Genomic DNA, 20167 nt, shown 5'->3' with positions numbered 1-20167 from the left:
GCAGAGTCTGAGGTGCCAACTAGAGGCTGTTGGATTTTTAATTGTTTCTACTTCTGCTTCAGTAGTTTTAAGGAAGGGTCTGATTCAGCAGCTTGAGCTACACACAAGAGCTGGGGGAGGAAGAGGTTAAGTAGGAGAAAGGCTTCCGCGTCCACAGGCCTCTGCCTGCGACTGGCACAGCCTTGGCAAGGAACCAAGGACGTCTCGGGAAAATCACGTCTAGAAGAATCATCTTGTCATGCTCTTTTCTTTAGTGAGCCTCTTTGCCAAGGGCAGCTTCTGCTGCGAACACCCTGCTGGGTTAACAACACCTGCCTGCCCCTTCCCTGAGGCCCCTCAGGAGGGCTTGGGGGACATCCGGGGGCCCAGTTATTCCAAAACGATAAACACAGCAAAGGGAGGAGGAAATAGACAGAAGCTGGACTCCTGAGAGCTTGTGTGCAAAGAGGGAAAAAATACAGCAAGGATGTGAGTCTCCCGCCTCCTCCCCAGGCTTGCTGTTTCTACCAGGGTGCCCCCATGCTCCCACACGTTCTCTGCAGACCAGTTCTGGGCTCATCTCTCCTGGAAGATCCATCTTATTATTGATTTTTCTATTTTTAATTCAAAAAACACGGTGGCCCGAAAGGAACTAACTTTCATCTCCAGACTTGAGAAAAGCCAAGAATTCATACACCAAAACAAAAGAGCCTTCCGTGTTCCAGGGGCCCATTCATTCATACAGGTTCCATATCTGATGAACTTTTAATTCAATTTGAAGCTCAACGGGTATGAAACCCAATGAAGTGAACCAAGAGAAGGACATAGTCCAAACATGTTGAAGCACTTGCGGGTGACGGCTTGGTCCTTTGTGTTCCACAGCTCCTGTGAGAAGCCTCTGTCTCAGGCAGGTTCCAAACTGCCAACTCAATGAAGCAAATAATAATTATTCCTAATGGCAATAATAATTATGGAATGCAGTGGACCCAAGGTCAGGTTGGTTGTCTGTGGCCTCAGGTGGGGCAGCCAAAGTTTCACACATTCTTTGTAAATCTCTGTCTTCTTCTCTTCTCTCATTCTTTCATACACACACACACACACACACACACACACACACACGCCCAAAAAGATCTGGATAAACTCACTCTTCTGGTTTTATACAAAGTCCTGTATTACAGAGTTAAATAAACAGCAGCTATTCATACAAAGAAGGAGGCTTGGGGACATATCTAATAATTGACACCAAACACACACACACACACACACACACACAAACTCATTTTCCTTTTAGTTAAAAGTTTTTAACTTTCTCTCAGACTTACAGTCAGAGACATAGTTCAATGGCAGATGTGAATAATTTGATGTATTTCTTTCTTTCTAGGAGAGACAGAAAGAAAGGAAGGAGGAGAGAAGTTCGGGGCTCTGGAGGAGTGTTCCCCACCCCTATTCCACTTCAGATAAGTCATAATATTCTGGTAAATATTGAAGCCTCCTTGGCAAATCCCTGAGCCCTGGCTAGTGCCACAGCCAATTTCCTGTGAAATCTTCACCCTCCTCTCAGAGGGAGGGGCTCCATCTAAAGAGATGCCCCACCCTTCAGTCTAGGATTTGACTGTCACCACCCTTTAGGATGTTAGCATCAGCACTTGAGTATCACCCCACTTGCCAATGATGTCAAGGTGTCAGAGAAATAAAAAGTAGCTCTTCCTGGGAACATAATCCATCAACCAATTGGTCATTTTCTAGATAATTAGGAATTGTTTCCATTTTCTAAAAATTAAGCAAAGGGGCCAACATGAATCCCCCTGAGGTTTTTTTTTTCTTTTAATCTTATTACATTTCTCTGTTACTGTGATTATTCTTTAAAAGCATTTCTAAGGTCCTAGTGCATTTTATTGTCTTGTAAGGAGGAGATTATACAGGGACATTGGGGCATTCAGAAAAACCATGCTATGCAGAATACACAGAGTGCACCTGGAAAAATTCTCCAAGTGTTTGGAATAAGGTTATATGCATGCCAAAAGGCCTAAATTATGTTCCAGTAAAACAAAATATTATGAAATGTGTGTACATACACATACAATTTTCATTTGGGTGCACCTGGACTGTAAAATGCCTCAGTCACCTTTAACAGGATGCAGGTTAGTTTGGATTATTTTAATTCATTCTTTCAATGTTTTAGAGAGGCTATGATTTGGAATATGCATGTATAAAGTTGCATTTTTTTTGTTTAGTTTTGTCACTAAAACTATACCCTGCCTCAATGCAGGATAGAGAAAGACTAAAAGTAGACTTTGATTCCACTGCATTTATTCATCCAAATGCCCCCACCCACCCACCCAAGCAACACTGGAGCAGAACTAGGCTGTATTCACTCACATTCTCTCTAATCTAGCATTTTACTGCTTATCTCTTCAGGTGCTCAATTTGAGCAAGACTTTGGGGGAAAATGTGAAGAAGTGTCATGATAAGCAGAAATCTCTGAGAGTCTGCCAAATGCTTGGTCTCCTTCCCCTACAGATTCTGAGAAGAACATTCTGCTTCTGACAAGTGTTCAATGGCTTGGTGAGTTGGAGATGGGTGTTTATTGTTGCTGTTATCATTCTGATTACTCATGTACGAAATGTATATGGGTTCCATGGACTGAAAACAATCCATTGGAAGTCAGCTATAAAGTATGATGCTTTGGGCTTGTGAATTGCCATATCTGAACCAAGATATGATAGCTATGTAATTATTGAGGAACTCATTTCTAGCATTTCGAAGGTGTCTGGGGCCATCTGTTCTTTGCAAAGGTCTGTGACCCTGCAAAAGCAACCCAAGCACATTCCAGCATGTCTCTACCCCTTGCCCACAAGGGTCCTATCGTCTTGCAGGCTTTACTGGCTTAACCACCAGCCAAAATGCATTTTGCCAAAGGGGGAAAACTATAAAACTCCAAGTTCTTTTAAATGTGTCTGGTAGCATTAAGAATGTTTATTACTCTACAGGAAATTTAAGTTGATATTTACCAAAAGCACAACATACTTGGCAAATTGATTATTAGATTACCTGGTAAATGTGCATGCACCTGCCCTACGGAATTTCTTCTTCAATAGCCCATATCAACCAGTGTTGTTGTCATGTATGAGTCAGAACAAGAAGACATACTTCTGAGAGTTTGTGTTAGAATTATTGAGGATTGGGGCTAGAGGAGATCACTTATTAGAGAATCTAGTTTCATTCTTTCTTTTTATAAGATGGAAAAATAGGGCCCAGCAAGGTCAAGGGGCCTGTTCAAACTTGTAGAGCTTATGAGTATAGAGTCAGAGCCAGCAGAGAGGGCTTCCAATCCCTCTAGCAATGGCTTTGCACCACTCTGTTGAAACAGAATTTTATCCAAATATAACTGAAAATATAACTGAACCTTTTTTTTTTTTTTTTTTTGGTGGTGATGAGTATTGAACCCAGGGTCTTGTGAATGCTAGGCAAGCACTCTACCAACTGAGCTATATCCCTAGCCCATAACTGAATCTTAATACCAAGAATTAAGAATTCCATTTGCATCCAAATTGGATGTTTTTGTGTTATTCTCATTCAATCACACACACACACACACACACACACACAAATCCATGAGGTCTGTATAATCTTTAACAAAATCTTCATCAGAAAGGACATGAAAAATGATGGTAGAGAGAAATCCATTTGGTCTAACAAATTAAAAATACATGTGAGATCTCATCATTTTGTACAACTATAATGCATCATTGAAAAATGTGGAAAGAGAAAAAAATATATATGAGAGAACTTATTGAATAAATTATCTTCTGGATTCCCAAATGCCCAATTATATAAAAATACCATTTGTGCATGGGCAGGGTAGGCTGTGTGGAAATCCCTAGAACAGTACTTCTCTCTTAACTCAGAACCTATTTATTAACCAGTTCAGACAAAAGTTATTTACACCTTATGAGTCAGATAATATTACAAAATTAAAATTTCCAAATAATCTGAAATGTTCGCTGAGACGTAGCCCTGTTAAATGGACATGTTTAATCTCAAAAAAAAAAAAAAATGTGTATTTCCATTCCCAAAGGACCCACTCAATTGTATCAGGCTTTATTCCTAAGATGCAGAGCACTAGTCATTTCCATTGGGATTCTTCAGTCAATGGTTAGACTTAGTCATGAGACTAAACACATATGAGCCATTCTGACCTACTAGGTGTTCACCCATGCTTCAAGCCCTACAAACAGGAAATGAAGAGTCAACCCTGATGACAAATACAGAAAGTACAGTTACCATTATATTTTACATTATGGCAGTGTGTATACCCTCACCCCAAATATTTAATTATTGGTACCTTATCCAAGGTTTACCCATTAGTTAGGAATATTCTAACTAATGACAGAAGCTAAAGCCCCATATTTCTGGTCTGCCATAAGGTAACCCCCTGAATAAAAATGCCAAAAAAAAAAAAAAAAGGAACAGGACAATAGGTTGCATTTTCCAACTGAACTGTATGGCAAAATTATCATCCAGATCTCTTACATCAGACTTGTTTTCTTTCTTTCCCTTTTAATGTATCTTTCCAGTTCTATTGCCATACAATAAGCCACTTTGAGCAAAGTGAAGATGAAAAAACAACTGCTTGATGAGACTAGTTCGAGAGAGAAGACCACACACAGTCGTGGGCACATAGCACTGAGCCCTCACAGAACTTACCTTGCCAAGTCATTTTCAAAAATTAAATTTGTTATGAGAATCATTAGCATTTAGTGTTAAAAAGGACACTGAAGACACTCTGGTGATACTTACCCATTTCACAAGTAAGGAAGGAAATTTAAACCTGGAGAAGTCAAGTACCTTTGGACCCATGGGACAGTGTGGTATAAGTGGTATGGGTTGTAGTTTGGGTTTGGAGGACCTGGGGAAAAAGTCCATTAATCCCTGAGCCTCAGTTTACTCCAATATGAAATGGATATATTAATTCCATGTGACAGAACAATTACTTGTGCTAAATTAGTAAGTGATAAAAGGAAATGTGCTTTGTAAATAAAGTACCTGGCAAAAAGAAGAGGCTGTTGTTGTTCTGCCTGGGAGGGGAGCCTAGAAGTTGGGCCTCTCTGGCTCCCTAAGTCAGGAGCCTGTGGCCTGCTCTTCCAATCATCCACACACTCTATTCTATTCTCACCCCCTAGGTTACGTGAACATTTTCTGGAGCTCACATCATCTAGAGCTCCAACCAAACTCCCGAAGGAAAACAAACCAAAAGAGAAAATAAATTTGAGACAGAAAAGAAGCATTGAATGAGCATGTTGGAGCTGGGACCAACTTTGTTAATCAATTGAATCAATCCTTCCTAAGTATATGAAGGAAAACAGGCCCAGGGAGGCTGGAATTTGGCCAAGGCTGCAGAACTTTTAGATGGCAAAGCCTAAACTGAAACCCTTGACCTCTGAACTCATGACCAATACTTTTCCATGACTCCCCTCTGACCTGATGTGGCTTGGCTCTGAGCAAGCTCCTAATTTCCAGTCATAATTTCTCAATAGGCTGCACGAAAGAACAAATGTCTAGACTTACTATCGGCACAGACTGGATGATCCGGGGCTATTTAATCTAGAAACAGGCTCTCATCTGTGTCTATCTGTTCCAAAATAGGGGCAAAAGCCTGACAGTGACACTTTTTCATAAGCTCTAGGAAATCTGCACGTAAGGTCTAGAAATGAAACCTTCTCTCCAAGAGAAGGTCACAGGTAGTCACCTATCCTGCAGAAACTGGAATGAATCTGGAGGTGGTGGCCCTGCACCTCGGCAATGGATAGGGTCTTCCTACCAGCCAAGAAGCCAAATGCAGAGCAACTGAGCATTAGAGACAAGGACGGTCACTGCTGTATGTGACTTCAGTTTTCTTACCCATGAGGGGACCTGTTTAGAAGATCTTGAAGATACAGTCCCACTCTATGCCTCTATGGACTCAAGACATTCTCTGATCTCCAGGAGTACTGAGGAACTCCAGTATATTTCTCCTGAAATATCAAAGAGCTGCTGACAACTCAGTGTGTGTCCACCTCTCCTTGGCCACCCTGCAGGTGTGTAGATGTCAAGAAGCTCTTCACACTGCAATCAGATGGACTGAGCACTAGCCAGCTCCCTATGCATGTTCTCTCCTTTTACGCACTCTCCCTATATTCTCTCCTTTCACTTGTCTTCCATGACATGAGGTTGTCATAGTCAGGAGCATTGAGAAAACCTGTGCTTTGGAGTCCAACAGACCTACTTCCAGAACTCTGCTGAACTCACAACTAGAAACTTCGGACAAGTTCCTTCTCTTCTTGGAGCATAAAAGTGGAGTAAATAATGACTACCTCTCTGAGCCACTGGAGAATATAGGGAATCACATGCAAAGACAGCTCAGGACCTAACACATAGTAGGTGTTGAATACATATTACTTTCCTTTCTTTTCTTCAGTATTAGTCTGCCAATCAAGGGATTTTCTAACAGACAGCACAAGACACATCTAGAAATGATCTTCAATTTTCTTTCCCAAGTGGCCCAGCCTTTCTGGGTTCCAAGTGAAGAGCCAAGGCACCAAGACACAATACTTGCCTGAGAAGTGAGAGGTAATAGCCTGATTTGGAGACAAGAGCGAGGGTGTTTTTTCTGCTTCTTGGGACACCCAGCCACATGCTCCTGTGTTCTGGCTCTGCCCCCTTAATCTGGCCACAATACCATGTGGTGTTACAACTTTAGAATGTTAAGAAACATTATATTTCCTCAAGTATCAGTACTTAATGTTTCGTTCCACACATAAAACCCTGTGAGTGGAAGGCTGCCGGGCCCCCTTGTCAGAGGTAATTTCTCAAAGCTCTGCATGGGATTTAACGGGAGCCATATGGTTAAGTCTGTCGACCCTCCCAGAAAGCATCCCCCTGAAGGGCCCTCATAAATGTTCTTGGGGCTGTGAAAGATCCAGCAACTTTCTAACAATAAAGCTATGTTCATAGCCATGATATTCAGCAAAACACAGAGCAGGAAATAATGGCTTCTGGTCTGAATTACTCAAAGGGGCCTACAAGTTGTCCTAGCTACGGGCAGAGGAGCAGGACAGCCTGAGACCTGGCCCCCAGCACCTCTAGCAGGAAAGAAGCCAGCCTGCCTGTCCCCAGCATTATTAGCCTGGGGTGGACAGTGGTGCTCAGGTTGGCTTGAGGCATTGAAGAAAACTCATAATAATGGATTCAGACCCATGCATCTTTACAGAGTTGCTCTGTTATTTAGATCTTTAAGCTGTGCCTTTGGTGGACTCATCATTTACTGACTGCTCTCCTTACTTATGTATTTATTTTTTAGAGAAACAATGCCACAAACCATTTAAATATACTAACATTCCTTCTTGATAGCACTTGGGGTGACCTATCAATTTACACAGTGATGCCTTACAACCTTCCTTGATTGAAGAAATAGCACTGCTTTTGACGTCAAGTCCTGACTTGTAATAAATTACTATTAATGGTTTTCTGTTTGTTTGTTTATTTGTTTTTCTTGGGCATGCCCACGGGGCCACATCTGCCTGGCACACTGTGTCAGGGTTGCAGAGAGAAAGGGGATAAAGAATCATAGTGTGAGAGGAGGTATCACTTCTAATGAGCAACAGAACCTTTTTATTTTTACACAAAACAAGATTTGTTTCCATAATAATTTACATAAAATTTAAAAGTATTAATTAAAGCATTATAATATACAGAAGTTTCTAAGTTTTAGATCCATACTGCCTAAGTACAGCCCCATGCAAATGGGATTGATGACCAAATGTCTAAGAGCTAAATATCTTATACACTTATACAACAGAATTAGAATTGGTGTAAAATCAAGGAGGCATTCATACATAAATGGCTTCCTATATGCATATTTCCAAGTTTCCTGATATAGCTGGCTAAGTCACTAGCTTAACTAGAATATTCCACGCTTGTATGTTGATGTTAGATGCATAACACTTTCACTGTAAACAATTACTGTTAAGTAATTCTCGCCAATAATCTAATGAACTAATGCATTTGCCTAATTCCCTACAGAGAATTAAAAAGCATGAAGAAAAGTTATAGACTATTTGGGCAGTACTTCCCATAACTGTCAGAGCTCTATACTGCTATCCATTCTTGTAGAACTCCACACTCCATATTACCTTCATTGTACTCCTAAAGAATTACTGAGCATGAATTAAAAGACTCTCTTAGGAAAGCTGGGATCTATTAAGATTGTTGCCACCTGCTCAGCTAATCATTGACTCCTAAAAAAAAAAAAAAAGGTCTCATGTGATAAAAGACGAGACAGGCAAAGAAAGAATTTCCACTACCCTTACCTGCTCATCCGCCATTTTTCCCAGGCTCTGCTGACTTGATCCTGAATTAATGAGCCTGTTACATGATATCTAATAAAAATGACTGGAGAGAGAGATACTGTTTGGAATCTGCCACATACTTGGTTCAAGGCTGAATTGATTTCATCTCTATTAACACATGCTTATTTTCTGTCTCTCTTGTCTCCACACAGCCCATGGCTCACCGCCCCCCCCCCATCCCCCGGTCTGGGAAACTTATCTTCTAAATTTCTACCATCAATCAGCCAATGACACTCTTCCCGACAGAGCGTCTGCCAGTTTGACTGAGCACAAGTAGTCACTAGTTTGGGGATGCCTCCCACACTCCCTAGAGCTGTGTGTTTTTCTAGCCTGCCTAACCACACAAGTGCAATTTGGGATATTTATACTTACCTCCAGTTTCTATTGAGATAATAGCACTACTTTTACAGAATGGAGCACAGGGCATGGTGAAGGTTGCTATGGGATAGGATAGAAGTGCATATTTTATTTTTCTATCTACTATTAACACTATTTATTTGGGTTGTGGTTTTTTTTTTTTTTTTTTGCATTTTAATTCATTTTAGTATGCATGCCCTGGCTCAATGCCTGCCCCCAAAGCATAAAAATCAAAAGATTCCAAGGACATGTACACTTGGGCCCCAAAGCTTTCTCTGGTAACTTGTACCACGTTCATTTTTCAGTTCTTTATGTCAATATCACTCCCGATACATTCAAGCCTCTAAGCTTAAATTTTATAGCATGCGAAGAGGAAGAAAGAAAAGAGAAAAAGTAGGGTGGCTTTAGAAGCCAAGCACCAGTGTAAGGGAAAGAAAGACGGGGGACCAGGAGCCAGGCAGTCCCCCTCCCACAAAGTCCCAGTCGTGAACACACCCGCTGGCCACAGCACAAGAGCAGTGTACGAGGGCACAGGTGGGTCCCAGCCACTCTGGCTGGATGCAGCTTACGCACTGAGCCTGAATGAAGACTTTCATTGCTGTTTGCTGTTTTTGTTGGCCAGTAGCCATGGCAAACATTTGCAGGTGGCTTGGCCAGATTTTGACACTTAAATATTTGAGGTTGTGATAAAAATCAGAATATTACTACAATATGGTTCTGTGCAGCCACACACATGCGTGTGTGTGCACACATACACACACACACACACACACAGAGAAGAATAAAAAAAGCTATCTACAATTTCAAATGCTCATTTAAAGACAGAGTCTCCAGAGGGAACTCATGTTTTAAAATAAGTACTCATTTCCTCTTTGCTGAGAGAAATAAAAGAGTCAACCAACCCCAAATGTTACCACCTAGAGTTTCATACTGAACCCACTGGTGAGATGGGCTGGGCTGTTTCTCCATGAGCCCCCACGATCATCCGATCATCCGGGCAAGGTTTTGGATGGGTCACATGGAGGAAAATGGAAATGACAGGATGTGTGGGTTTGAATCAACATAGTAAGCACAACAGGGAAGAATCCGAAGAAAAGAAATAGCCTCCCTCCTGCTTTGGCAATGAGACAGAGTCCTAAAAGTGACAATTATCCCCTAGAACACACCAGGAGAGATATATGAAACCCCAAGATGGGGATTAAATGGGAATAGGGAGTGGGTCAGGAGGTCACCCATACCAGAGAGACACCCCCATCCATCCAGGCAGAGTGACACAGTCTATGAATGTCACCCAAATGTACAGTCCTGGGCCAGCTGGGTACATTATTGACAGAGTCAACACCCATCTAAAAATTTAGTGCTAACCCTTAAAAAAACTGTTTCATAAAAACCCGTGCTGTACTAACAATGGCGGAACACTAAGGGCCTCCAAGAGGGTAGTTGGTGAGGGCAGAGGCGGGCAGGCAGGAGAGCTCCAGGGGGGAAGGAATGCTGTAAAACTGCTAGTAAACTCCAGCACATTTTATGTTTTTTTTTCCCCCCTTGAAAGAAAAATAAAATAATTATAATTAGCTGGCCTAACGGTAAATTGTCTGCCCAGAACCAGACCCCGACCCCCTAAAGTGCAGGTGTCCCTTGAGATTTGGATGCTGTTGTTAATAAATTGGCTCCACCCTCTTAGTACATTATGGATTCTTGCATTAGATAATGACAATATTTTTCTCCCGTAGTCATTGAGGAAAAAACAAAACAAAACAAGAAATCTTGAACAGATAACTTGCTCATTTAGCACTGACATCTTTAAACAAAGCCAAGGATCCAAAGGGCCAGATTGATTTTACCCTTCTTCAATGGGAAACCAAATGTGCCCATGGCAAACTCACAGAAGGTGTCAGTACGCATCCTGATATGCCCAGAAATGTGAGTGCCAAGGTACACATTCTAGAGTATTCTGAGAGGGGTGGGCCAGTGCTATCCTCCGTGCTCACATGATCTGGGATCTATGACAACATTTAAAAAGTAGCAGGGGCAGAGGTGTCACATTGACAAATTGGGAGGAAACTTCTAAATTTTTTCAAAAATCACCATATCCATTCGTCAACAGAAAATTCAAACTGAATACTGATGCATGTACCCACAGAGAAAGCTCCTCTTCCTGTTCTAAGTAGACACTTCTGGGAACATAGAGCAACCAGTTGTCAGCATCGAGCAATACACATTTATCATAGCTCTTTGGCTTAAGTTATTACCTTTTTTTTCCTAAGAACCCAATGTGCTCTTAAATCTTTTATTTCATCTTTACTCTTATGAGGTTGGAAAGAACAAACTCCATCCTCATTCTGGAGATAAGGAAGCTGGGCCAGAGATTCTGCATTTCTAAGAAGCTGCAAGGTAATGCCCAGGATGCTGATCATCAGACCACATGGTGTAGCAAGCAAGAGTTGGAACTGGATGGTGATACTGAGAACTGAGAGCAGTTTCTGTCACATGGCAAGGGGTGTCTGGAATTCTATGATGGGACATGTCTACCATTTTTTCCTCAATGGCTCAGTGTTGTCCTTTTACATAAATGAGAGGAAGAGGGCCTGCTTTGGTTTGTCTATTCTGGAAATGAGCAAGGGCCAGTGTAGAGGAGGAAGAGCTAATAAGGTGGTATTAACAAGGAAGAGAGGGAGGGAAGAAGGATCAGGGGAAGGAGGACTGTAGGAATAGCCAAGCAGCACAAGTGTCCAGGAAGGGAGGGGTGCATTCAGCTGGGAAGAGGCTGGACAGGGAACTTCCCTCCACCATCATCCGGCACTTGTCCTGAGCACTCTGCTCTGGTCTCCATACCACCAGCAAGTGTACCTGCAACCATTTTCAAGTTTACAAACGAGGACAGAGAACAACTTGCTTTCCTCCTCAACATCCAGGATCAAAACAGCCTCTGTCAAACAGGCTCCCTTTTCTCATCAAAAGCATCACTGTGAATTCTCAGCAGTATCACATCAGCCAGGAAAACCAACCAGTCTGAGCACCAGCATAAAGGAGAAAGTCCAGAACATTCCAAGGACCAGAGACAGCCTAGGAGGTCTCCTTACCCGATCTGGCGGTTGGTAGAAGGTGCCTGTGTGATGACAGAGCTGGACTGGGGCGATGGCATGGCTTGCTGAATCACAACGCTGGTGTCATGGTTGGGCATCCGGGTACTGCCAAGCTGGTGAGCTCCGGGCCCCGTCATGGCCCCACCGACTGTATTATGCATCGGAATATTCTGCCCAGAGACGACAGAGGAGAAAGGTCAGAGGGAGGCGATGTTTCTTTCTACTCCCAAGCTCTCAAAGGCCAAAATTGGGAATCTGGTCATGTCAACTAAATAGAGAGTTACGGCTTCTGGCAAGCCTTGGGCCCATTCATCTTGTAATAACTTACAGCTACGAGGAGATGAAAAATAACTACTCAGTCTGAGAGTAGAGCACAAAGGGAAATGCCCCGAAGTTGGCTTATCACTCTGCCGCCATCCTGATGCGAGGTTTACATCAGGGATATTTAGTGCTTACCCTTTCTGACTCAGTATGATATACGCTGCACTTGAAAGCCATTCTGCGGTAAGTGCATAATACATGATTTAGCGAATTTGGTTCTGCATCCTACTTTGAATGACAAGCACACTGCCTTATTTCTTGGCTTTCAGTCCTAGAAGAGTGGCCAACTCGATTTTTTTTTCCCTTTCCAGGAAACTATAACTTTTCCAAATCCTTATCAGAGTACTCAACAATCAGAAGAATGAAGATGGATGATTCGAATAGCCGACAGGGCATCAGGGATCCCTGACAAGAGTCACAGTCACAGCATTCTTTACCTCCATCAACTCAACCTCTAACAATTGTATGGAACGCCAGAATGGAGAACAGTGACTGCTTGTGTCTTTACTTGATCACTGTCCTTTCCTCTAGAATGTAGGAAGTGTGTGTTCACAACTCCATCCCATGGTATTTGAAGCATGGCAGGGGTTCAAGACACACATCATGTGGATAAACTAGTGAAAGAACAAATGACACACCTGAGTCCCTCGAGGGGGTCTAGCAGCATGCATTTATTCCTGATGACTGAAATGAAGGCTTTTGGGGTTAAAGTTCAAGATTCAACTAAAACATATAAGGTAAAAATGGGTTTAAAAGACAGGAGCTGGAAGGTGAGAAAGAAATTCAGAATCCACTAAAGAAAAGTGAAGTGTACAGCCAATCAAAGTTAACAGGGAAAGGCAATAAGAAGACCTCTGTGGCCAGCCTGGTATAGCCCTGCAGCCTAGAAGGGGAGAGAAATTCCAGAGGTCAGCTGGACAAAGGGTTGAGGATGGGAGGGGAGGGAAAAATGGAGGGTCACTAGCCATGTACTTGAGGAAAAAATATATATCTGTCTACGCTTTGGTGTTAGCAAAGAAAAAAATAAATGTTACCCAAGAGAACTGGAAGGGGTTCTTTGAAGTTCTTCTGCAAAGAACAGGATTTCCTGCACTATGTGTTAAATGATGGTGATAACATATAAGGGACTGAGGCGGTTGTGTCCATCACACAGCACCTTTCCCAGGTTCTGATTTCTAAATCCTGACCACACAGTTTGTCAAGAGTCCAGTTGGAACCTGGGCACCTGGTGCAGACTGTGAGCTGATTGTGTTGTTGCGGGATCCCAAAGGCTTATACATACACACGGTCCAAGGGCACCTCTTCCATACTGGAAAGCTTTTCTGACATGGGCAAACACTGTGGTTGGGTAAAGTAAGATGAAAGGAAGTGGTGATTTGTGCTGGGGTGGCTGTGCAGGCAGGAGTTATGCTCTATTTCTTTGTATAGGTTCTAGAGATTAAGAAAATCAGATTTTAAATAATAAAAATAAAGGAAATTGTGGGATATATATATTTTAAGTTGAACCTTACCAAATGCATTTCCCCAGTCTCAATGAGATCTGGATGAGGTGAACAACAACAGGGATCATATTTCCCATTGTTTACATCCTTAAAAAAATTCAAATTTTTTCACCTGCATTGTCAATAACACTTCGGAGATTTAGAAGGATTCTCTGAGTCTCCTTCTAGAATTATTTCTACTGATCTATGCAACCAGAGGTTATCGATAAAGCTGTGCAATTTAATTTTTAAAATCTCAACCTTTAAACACACAAAGAAAAATATGCATGAAACCTCCTTGAGTTACCAGGGACCCCTCTTCTAGGTCATCCCCATGTGCAGCCCCCAAGTCCTGTACATTTAAATTAAGCATCTCTCATCTCTTTCTATCCTTTGTCCCTCCTTCCACCAACCTACACTTGACCTTTCCTGGGTAGACAGTGGGCGAACCGGCCTCCCTCATTCCTCTGGCCTCTCTTCCTTCTCCTTCATACACTACCGCTGCAGTGACCTGTCTGAAACTCAAAACCGATGACATCACACACAGCTCCCACTATGGGTCCCTCACCCTGAGCCCCTCAGTGGCTTTGGCAAGGTACAGACAGCACTCTTTGTGTGACCACCAGGACCTGTGTGGGACTCTTCCTCCCTCCCAGCTCACCAGACACCACCTTCTCTCTGGCTCCCTGGAATTCATCCGACCTTCCTGGATTTCTCCTGCCCTCTTTCTGATTTCATTGCATTTCAGCACAAGGTCTTGGAATATGGCTGTTTTCTGACCCAGATGCTCTTTCTCTGACTCCGCCTTCAACTCTCAGACTGAGCCTCATGCAGGGAAGCCTTCCCTGACCTCCCAGTGATGGGCACCACTTCCTCTTCCTTTGTAGGACTCCTTACAAGTTTATCATGGGTTTTGATGATCTGACTAGTAGCCATTTCTCTCTTCATCTTTAAGGACAGGGCACTGAATCTGATTTATCTCCCTTGTGTCTCTATTGCCTCAGTCAGTCCCTGGCTTATCATAGCAATGAATGAACGAACCTTCCTGGAAAACTCAAGAGGACAATTTTGGGGACTGCTAAATATCCTGTCTATTCACCTTGTAATCTGAAGTAAGCTAAATTTTAGATATTAAGGCACTTATTCAATTGTGGTCAGGAGAAATGGAGAAAATCAGGATTAAGAAGAAAGCCACACAATCTGGGCTGGTAGTACATGCCTTTAATATCAATGACTCAGGAGGCTGAGGCAGGAGGATCACAAGTTTGAGCCCAGTCTCACAATTTAGGAAGACCCCTAGTAACTTAGCAAAATTAAAAAAAAAAAAAGACTGGGCATATAGCTCAGTGGTATAGCAACTGTGGGTTTAATTTCCCAATATAAAATAAAAAGGAAGAGGAGAAGGAGAAGAAGACAGCCACACAATGTGTATATTGGAAAGTTGGAAAGTAAAGTCTTTGAAAAAATATTAAATGAGACCTTGAAAGAAGATGCTGAGAAGTGAGTTTCCAGTCTTTGAACACTTTGACATAAATTACCAACAACAATGCTTTACATACACCACAAAAAGCCTTGCTTAAAATCTGGCTTTATACCACAACATAAAACAATACAAAAAAAAAAAAACACTTGGTTTGATTTCCTTGAAGTAAAGCATGCTAAATCAGATAAAAGAATAACACCCTTCTCCCCAAAAAAGCTTAAGAATCTTTTCTAAGATTCACTGAAAAGAATAAGAATTACTGCTGAGGAATATATTTCACATTCACACCCACCATTTTTTAATAAAAAATATCTGAACACATACCAATTGTACATGTGGATAGTGTACACTGATCAAATTCAACCTCCCCACCAACGTTTCAGATAATCTCTTTGTCTCTGCGATCTCCTCCAGAGAAGGAAAAAGCTCCTGAATGTCATGTTCTAACTCTTCAATAATCTCTCTTCCTCACACAGAAAACTTGCAAATTCTTTAGCCTTCTTTCCCCAGACCCAGAAAGCAATTCCAAAACATTTTGGAAAAATAATCTGGCAAAAACATTATCATTCCATGTTTAGAGAAGGTGATTTTATTTTTTAAGCATTACATAGTAACTCAAACATGACATTATTTTCTGAGTTTACATTGTCCCAATTATCAATTCAAAATCTGTCTCATTGATAGAACAATAGCATTTTCATCTCCGGATAAATTGTGAAAAACACAAGCAATAAGTATGTCTTGCGGAGTCATTTTTGATAGTCCAGGTGGGTAGATCTGAAGCTGGTGAAATGATGTCACCGAGTAGATGACACTGGGCGGATGTCCACATGCAGAGGAGGATCCAAGGTGCTCCTCCAAGCTCAGCCTTTGGCCTTTTCTTGTTCGATACTTTTATCAACAGTTTGGATGAAGATGTGAAAAATCATGCTTGTCAAATCTGCAGTTGACACAAAGTTGGGAAGCATGGCTAATGTTCTGGAGAGCAGAATCAGGTTTTCCTCGAGCCAACTGTGTGATCTGGCCTCTAAAAATGCTAACATAAATCTAAGGTTGTTTTAGAAGAACTGAAACATCCAGATCAAGGGAAGTAATTATTCCGCTGTAGAGTACATTGGGCTGACCACATTTGGCCACCACATTTTAAGGGGGAAATTGACAAATGCAGGGGGGAGGGGGAGGTAACAAAAGCAAATAAGGCATCCAAAATGCATCCCAGGAAGAATGGTAGAAGGATCAGGGAATATTTAGTCTGAAGAGAAGATTCTGAGGGTCATGCTAAAAGCCTTCAAATATTTGTGGGATTAGACACAGTCTATGTTGCTCCAGAGGGCATAATTTCAAAAAGTGGAATCATGATGATAAAAGTCAATAATAACTGCAATTTGAGTACCCATTTTGAATCAGGCACTAGGATAGATGCTCTATAAACTGTACCTCTCATCTTCACAATGGTGCTATGAGATAGGCATTATTGTCTTCATTTGAAGATGAATAAAAGAGTAAACTCCTCACCATCACCAATACCAGGCCACTCACCTCTGGCCACTGTTAGAGTCTGTAAACAAGTCTGGATGGCGCCTGGCATTTTGCCAGAGGGAGTGGTTTGTGAAGTAACGCCAGCGAGCCATTAAGTGTGGAGATTCCTTATTGGTTGACTGCTGAATCAAGTTTATGTTAATTAGATAAGCTGTGTGGAATGTATAAATACCTCTGTTTTCCTACAATAAACGGCTCCCACTCCTGCTGTATCAATCTACACAAGTTGCTTGTCATCCCCCCCATCCCCCCCACCCCACCCGGTTATTTTGCTGCAGCCGGACTGCGGCAGGCCACCTTCACTCCTTATGGGACAATGTTTCAAAGACTCAAATTTGACCTTCTTCCAGAATACATTTATTAGCATGTAGAGATATCCAAAGACAAAATAAAATTTCTTCCTGGCACAGGAGTGAACCCATGACTAGTGGCATCTGTCAGGAATGTCACCAATGGGACATTGCAACAGAAGGAAGATGGCACCTCGTGAACTCCAAGGTCTCTTCTGTGGCTACAAGTCTCTCATTCATGATGCATACTTCATACCATGCCTCAAGTGTTTCCGTTTGATTGGTAATGTGTAACAATTTTTGAAAATATACTAGCCTGGGAGTTAGGAGGTCTCTTCTAGTCCAGTCTCTCTTCCCCTCCTGGTAGGCATGGAATCTGGGTCAATCACTCAAGCTTCCCAAACTCCGTAACCTCATCATTAAAAAGGAGGATGTGGACCACGTGATCTCCATGATCTTTTCCGGCTCAAATACATAAGTCTCCTCTGTTACATTTTATGAGACATTAAACATCCAAACAGACTCTTTAGACTGTGATTCATGGGCCTACAAACTTTGATTTTTCTCTACAGCCATAAGATTTTGTAGAAGGGAGCCTTCTGAAAATTATAGCTTTCGCCAGGCCCAAAGGCTTCCGATTCAATTCACAAAAAGGATTTAACCAAAAGTGTAATCCACCAGCCATCAAAGGTACTCCAAAGGAAATGATCTTCACCTGAACTTCTCCCTCTTTGGTTGAAATTCCTTAGCACATCCTTTGACTTCCTCCCTTAACATCCAGTGGTACTTTGCTCTCCCTTGGTCTGTTCTGAGACATAAAGGGTGTGAATGGGACGAGAACCAGGAGAATAATGAGTCTTGATTGCATGCTCAGTGAGCTTCAGGTGGAGTGTAATTGTATCTCTGCATGCATGGGCTTGGAATACAATATGCAAAAATACAACGAGGTATAAGTGAATGTACATCCGTGTTCTTAAAAATAACTATAATTTCAGGGTGTAGTAATGAAGGACCAGGGAAGCGGCCCACAATTGAAAGTGAGCATATAGGCAAGAGGAGGTTGATTCCCATAAGTTCCCAAAATGTTATCTTCAAATCTATATTCCATCCAACTGCCGGGGTGTGGAGACTTTATGGGTTTTTCCATAAAAAGCCAGGATCATCCCCGACACACGTTTACAAGTGGAGTTGTGCAATCTCAGAGTCGTCTGCATCTTAATGGTGCCCAGGGAAGGTAGGAAGACTTTTAGAACTTCTCGGATGTAAACACCCACGGACTGCATCCAAAAGACTCGAAAGCCATTAGCAGAATAGCAAAGGTTCTAACCCTCCAGGAAGTGCTGGGCTTTCAGGAGGTGCAGGAAGCACGCTAAAGCGTCTTGACTCTGCCTTTTGGAGCTCTTAGGAGCAGTGAAGGTATTTGGGGTCTTACAAAGAGGGCAGGCTGCTCACGACCAGCAGTATAGTGAGGTGTCACAGGTGATGCAGGACACTTTGCTATTTCTACAGTGTCCCCCCTCAGCAAGTCACATGGGACAAGATAAATGGCACAGGGTACAAAGTCATCTCAGGCAACCTCTGAAGGACCAGGCAGAGAGCACAGGGTACAGAGAAAATTCCAGCATTGATTACATGCATATAAGTTTTGCTTTTTCAGAATTTGTGATTTATTCCTGGAGAATTCTAAGAGGGACCATGGCACAAGAGGAAAACATGGGCACCGAAATTTGCCAGATGGAGGTTCAATTTCACATCAGCTCTATATCATCTGGAGCATGTTATTGAAGTTCTCCGAGCCATACCTTCCTCATCTCCCAATCAGAGATAATCATCTAAGGGACAGGATTGTGGTCAGGATCATGTGAGATGACAGATGTTCCTGCCCAGGATTTGACAGCAAATATGCACATCTTTCCTTTTAGTAAAGTTCAGAATGTGAAGCTGTAAGAGGAAAGTACATTCTGGTGGCTATTTCCCAAGAAAAATGAGTAGAAAAAAAATATTAGTAATGGCTAAGACTTAGGCAACCTTACTGCATATCAGAAAACTCATTTATACCTTATTGTTGGTCTAAGACATAGGGATGGTGGTTATTCCCATTTTACAGATGATTCACAGAGAGGTTAAGTGACTTTTCTCATAGTCACACAGCCAATAAGTAGAATAACTCAGATGCAGGCAATTTGGCTTCAGAGCTCTTAACCAGCTTCATAACCATGAAGCTGTAACTGCCTCAACAGTCTTGAGGCAAAAATATTTCCTTACAGAAGGCAGCATGGCAAAAAAAAAAAATTAAGTCTGCCTGCAAGTCATACAACAGACATTGAAAGAAGCAATCAATTAATGCTGGTGCATGATCTTGGGACTTTCAGCAGATCTGCCACACCACTAATATCAATCAGAGTCATTGCTACCACCTTCGCACCTGGAAAAGCCTGAGTGTACACTATTCATTCATTTCAGAATGGCTGAGGGGTGTTCTGCAGGTTGTCTGCAAAGGTGATTCCTCCTAGGTAGAGGGAAGGTGCTGCAGTGGGTGAAGGGTGGCTTGCACACCACTGAAGTGACCCTCAGTGGCCTCACACACTGGCCCACTGCCGGAAGCAGAGAGCCCCCTGGGGCGGGGGGGAAGAGTCAGCCTGAAGTCTGTCAGACACTCACCAGCAGATCCATCCATTGGCTTGTGTTCTCCTCCAATCCCCAAACCTGTGTCATCTTTTCTAATACCAGGGTGGAGGCTGCAGAGCCCTGAAAGCATCCTGTGAGCATTTTATAGCTATTCATTTAATACTGTAGTAAAATACTCAAGACAATAAATGTCTTTTCAGGTGCCACCCTCAACTGTGAGAAACAGTTTCCAGGTGGCTCTCAAAGATCCTGCCCCTTCCTTTTCAGATGCTCAATGCCTGGGACGGTCCATGTTTCTATCCTCATCTTCCCCTTTATTGTCTGAGTTGCTTCTGCTGGATAGAATCACAGGGTGTTACAGTTGAGATATGGTTAGAGTGTGTCCCCCAGGAGTTTCACAGGTTGAAATTCAATCCCCATTGTGAGGTGTTGAAAAGGTGAAAACCGGGCTGGGGATGTGGCTCAAGCGGTAGCGCGCTCGCCTGGCATGCGGGTTCGATCCTCAGCACCACATACAAAGATGTTGTGTCCGCCAAGAACTAAAAATAAATATTAAAAAAAAAATTCTCTCTCTCTCTCTCTCTCTCTCTCTCTCTCTCTCTCTCTCTCTCTCTCTCTC

The 20167-nt window shown here is 42.4% G+C and overlaps 1 protein-coding gene across 7 annotated transcripts in view; it reads right to left on the bottom strand.

Moving 5' to 3' along the window:
• Creb5 (cAMP responsive element binding protein 5) overlaps window positions 1-20167 on the bottom strand; it is a 401653-nt gene that overhangs the window by 239408 nt on the left and 142078 nt on the right. For all 7 annotated transcript variants that reach the window (XM_015490176.2, XM_048786389.1, XM_048786388.1 and 4 more), the window contains one exon: window positions 11804-11976. In XM_015490176.2, coding sequence (XP_015345662.2) covers window positions 11804-11976 — 173 coding nt within the window. The remainder of the gene's footprint in view (window positions 1-11803; window positions 11977-20167) is intronic.

This window comes from Marmota marmota, unplaced genomic scaffold (genome assembly GCF_001458135.2).
Source record: "Marmota marmota marmota unplaced genomic scaffold, marMar, whole genome shotgun sequence".
NCBI classification, from domain to species: Eukaryota; Metazoa; Chordata; class Mammalia; order Rodentia; family Sciuridae; genus Marmota; species Marmota marmota.
The sequence above is the reverse complement of the archived record's forward strand: the minus strand, read 5'-3'. Positions and strand labels throughout refer to the sequence as shown.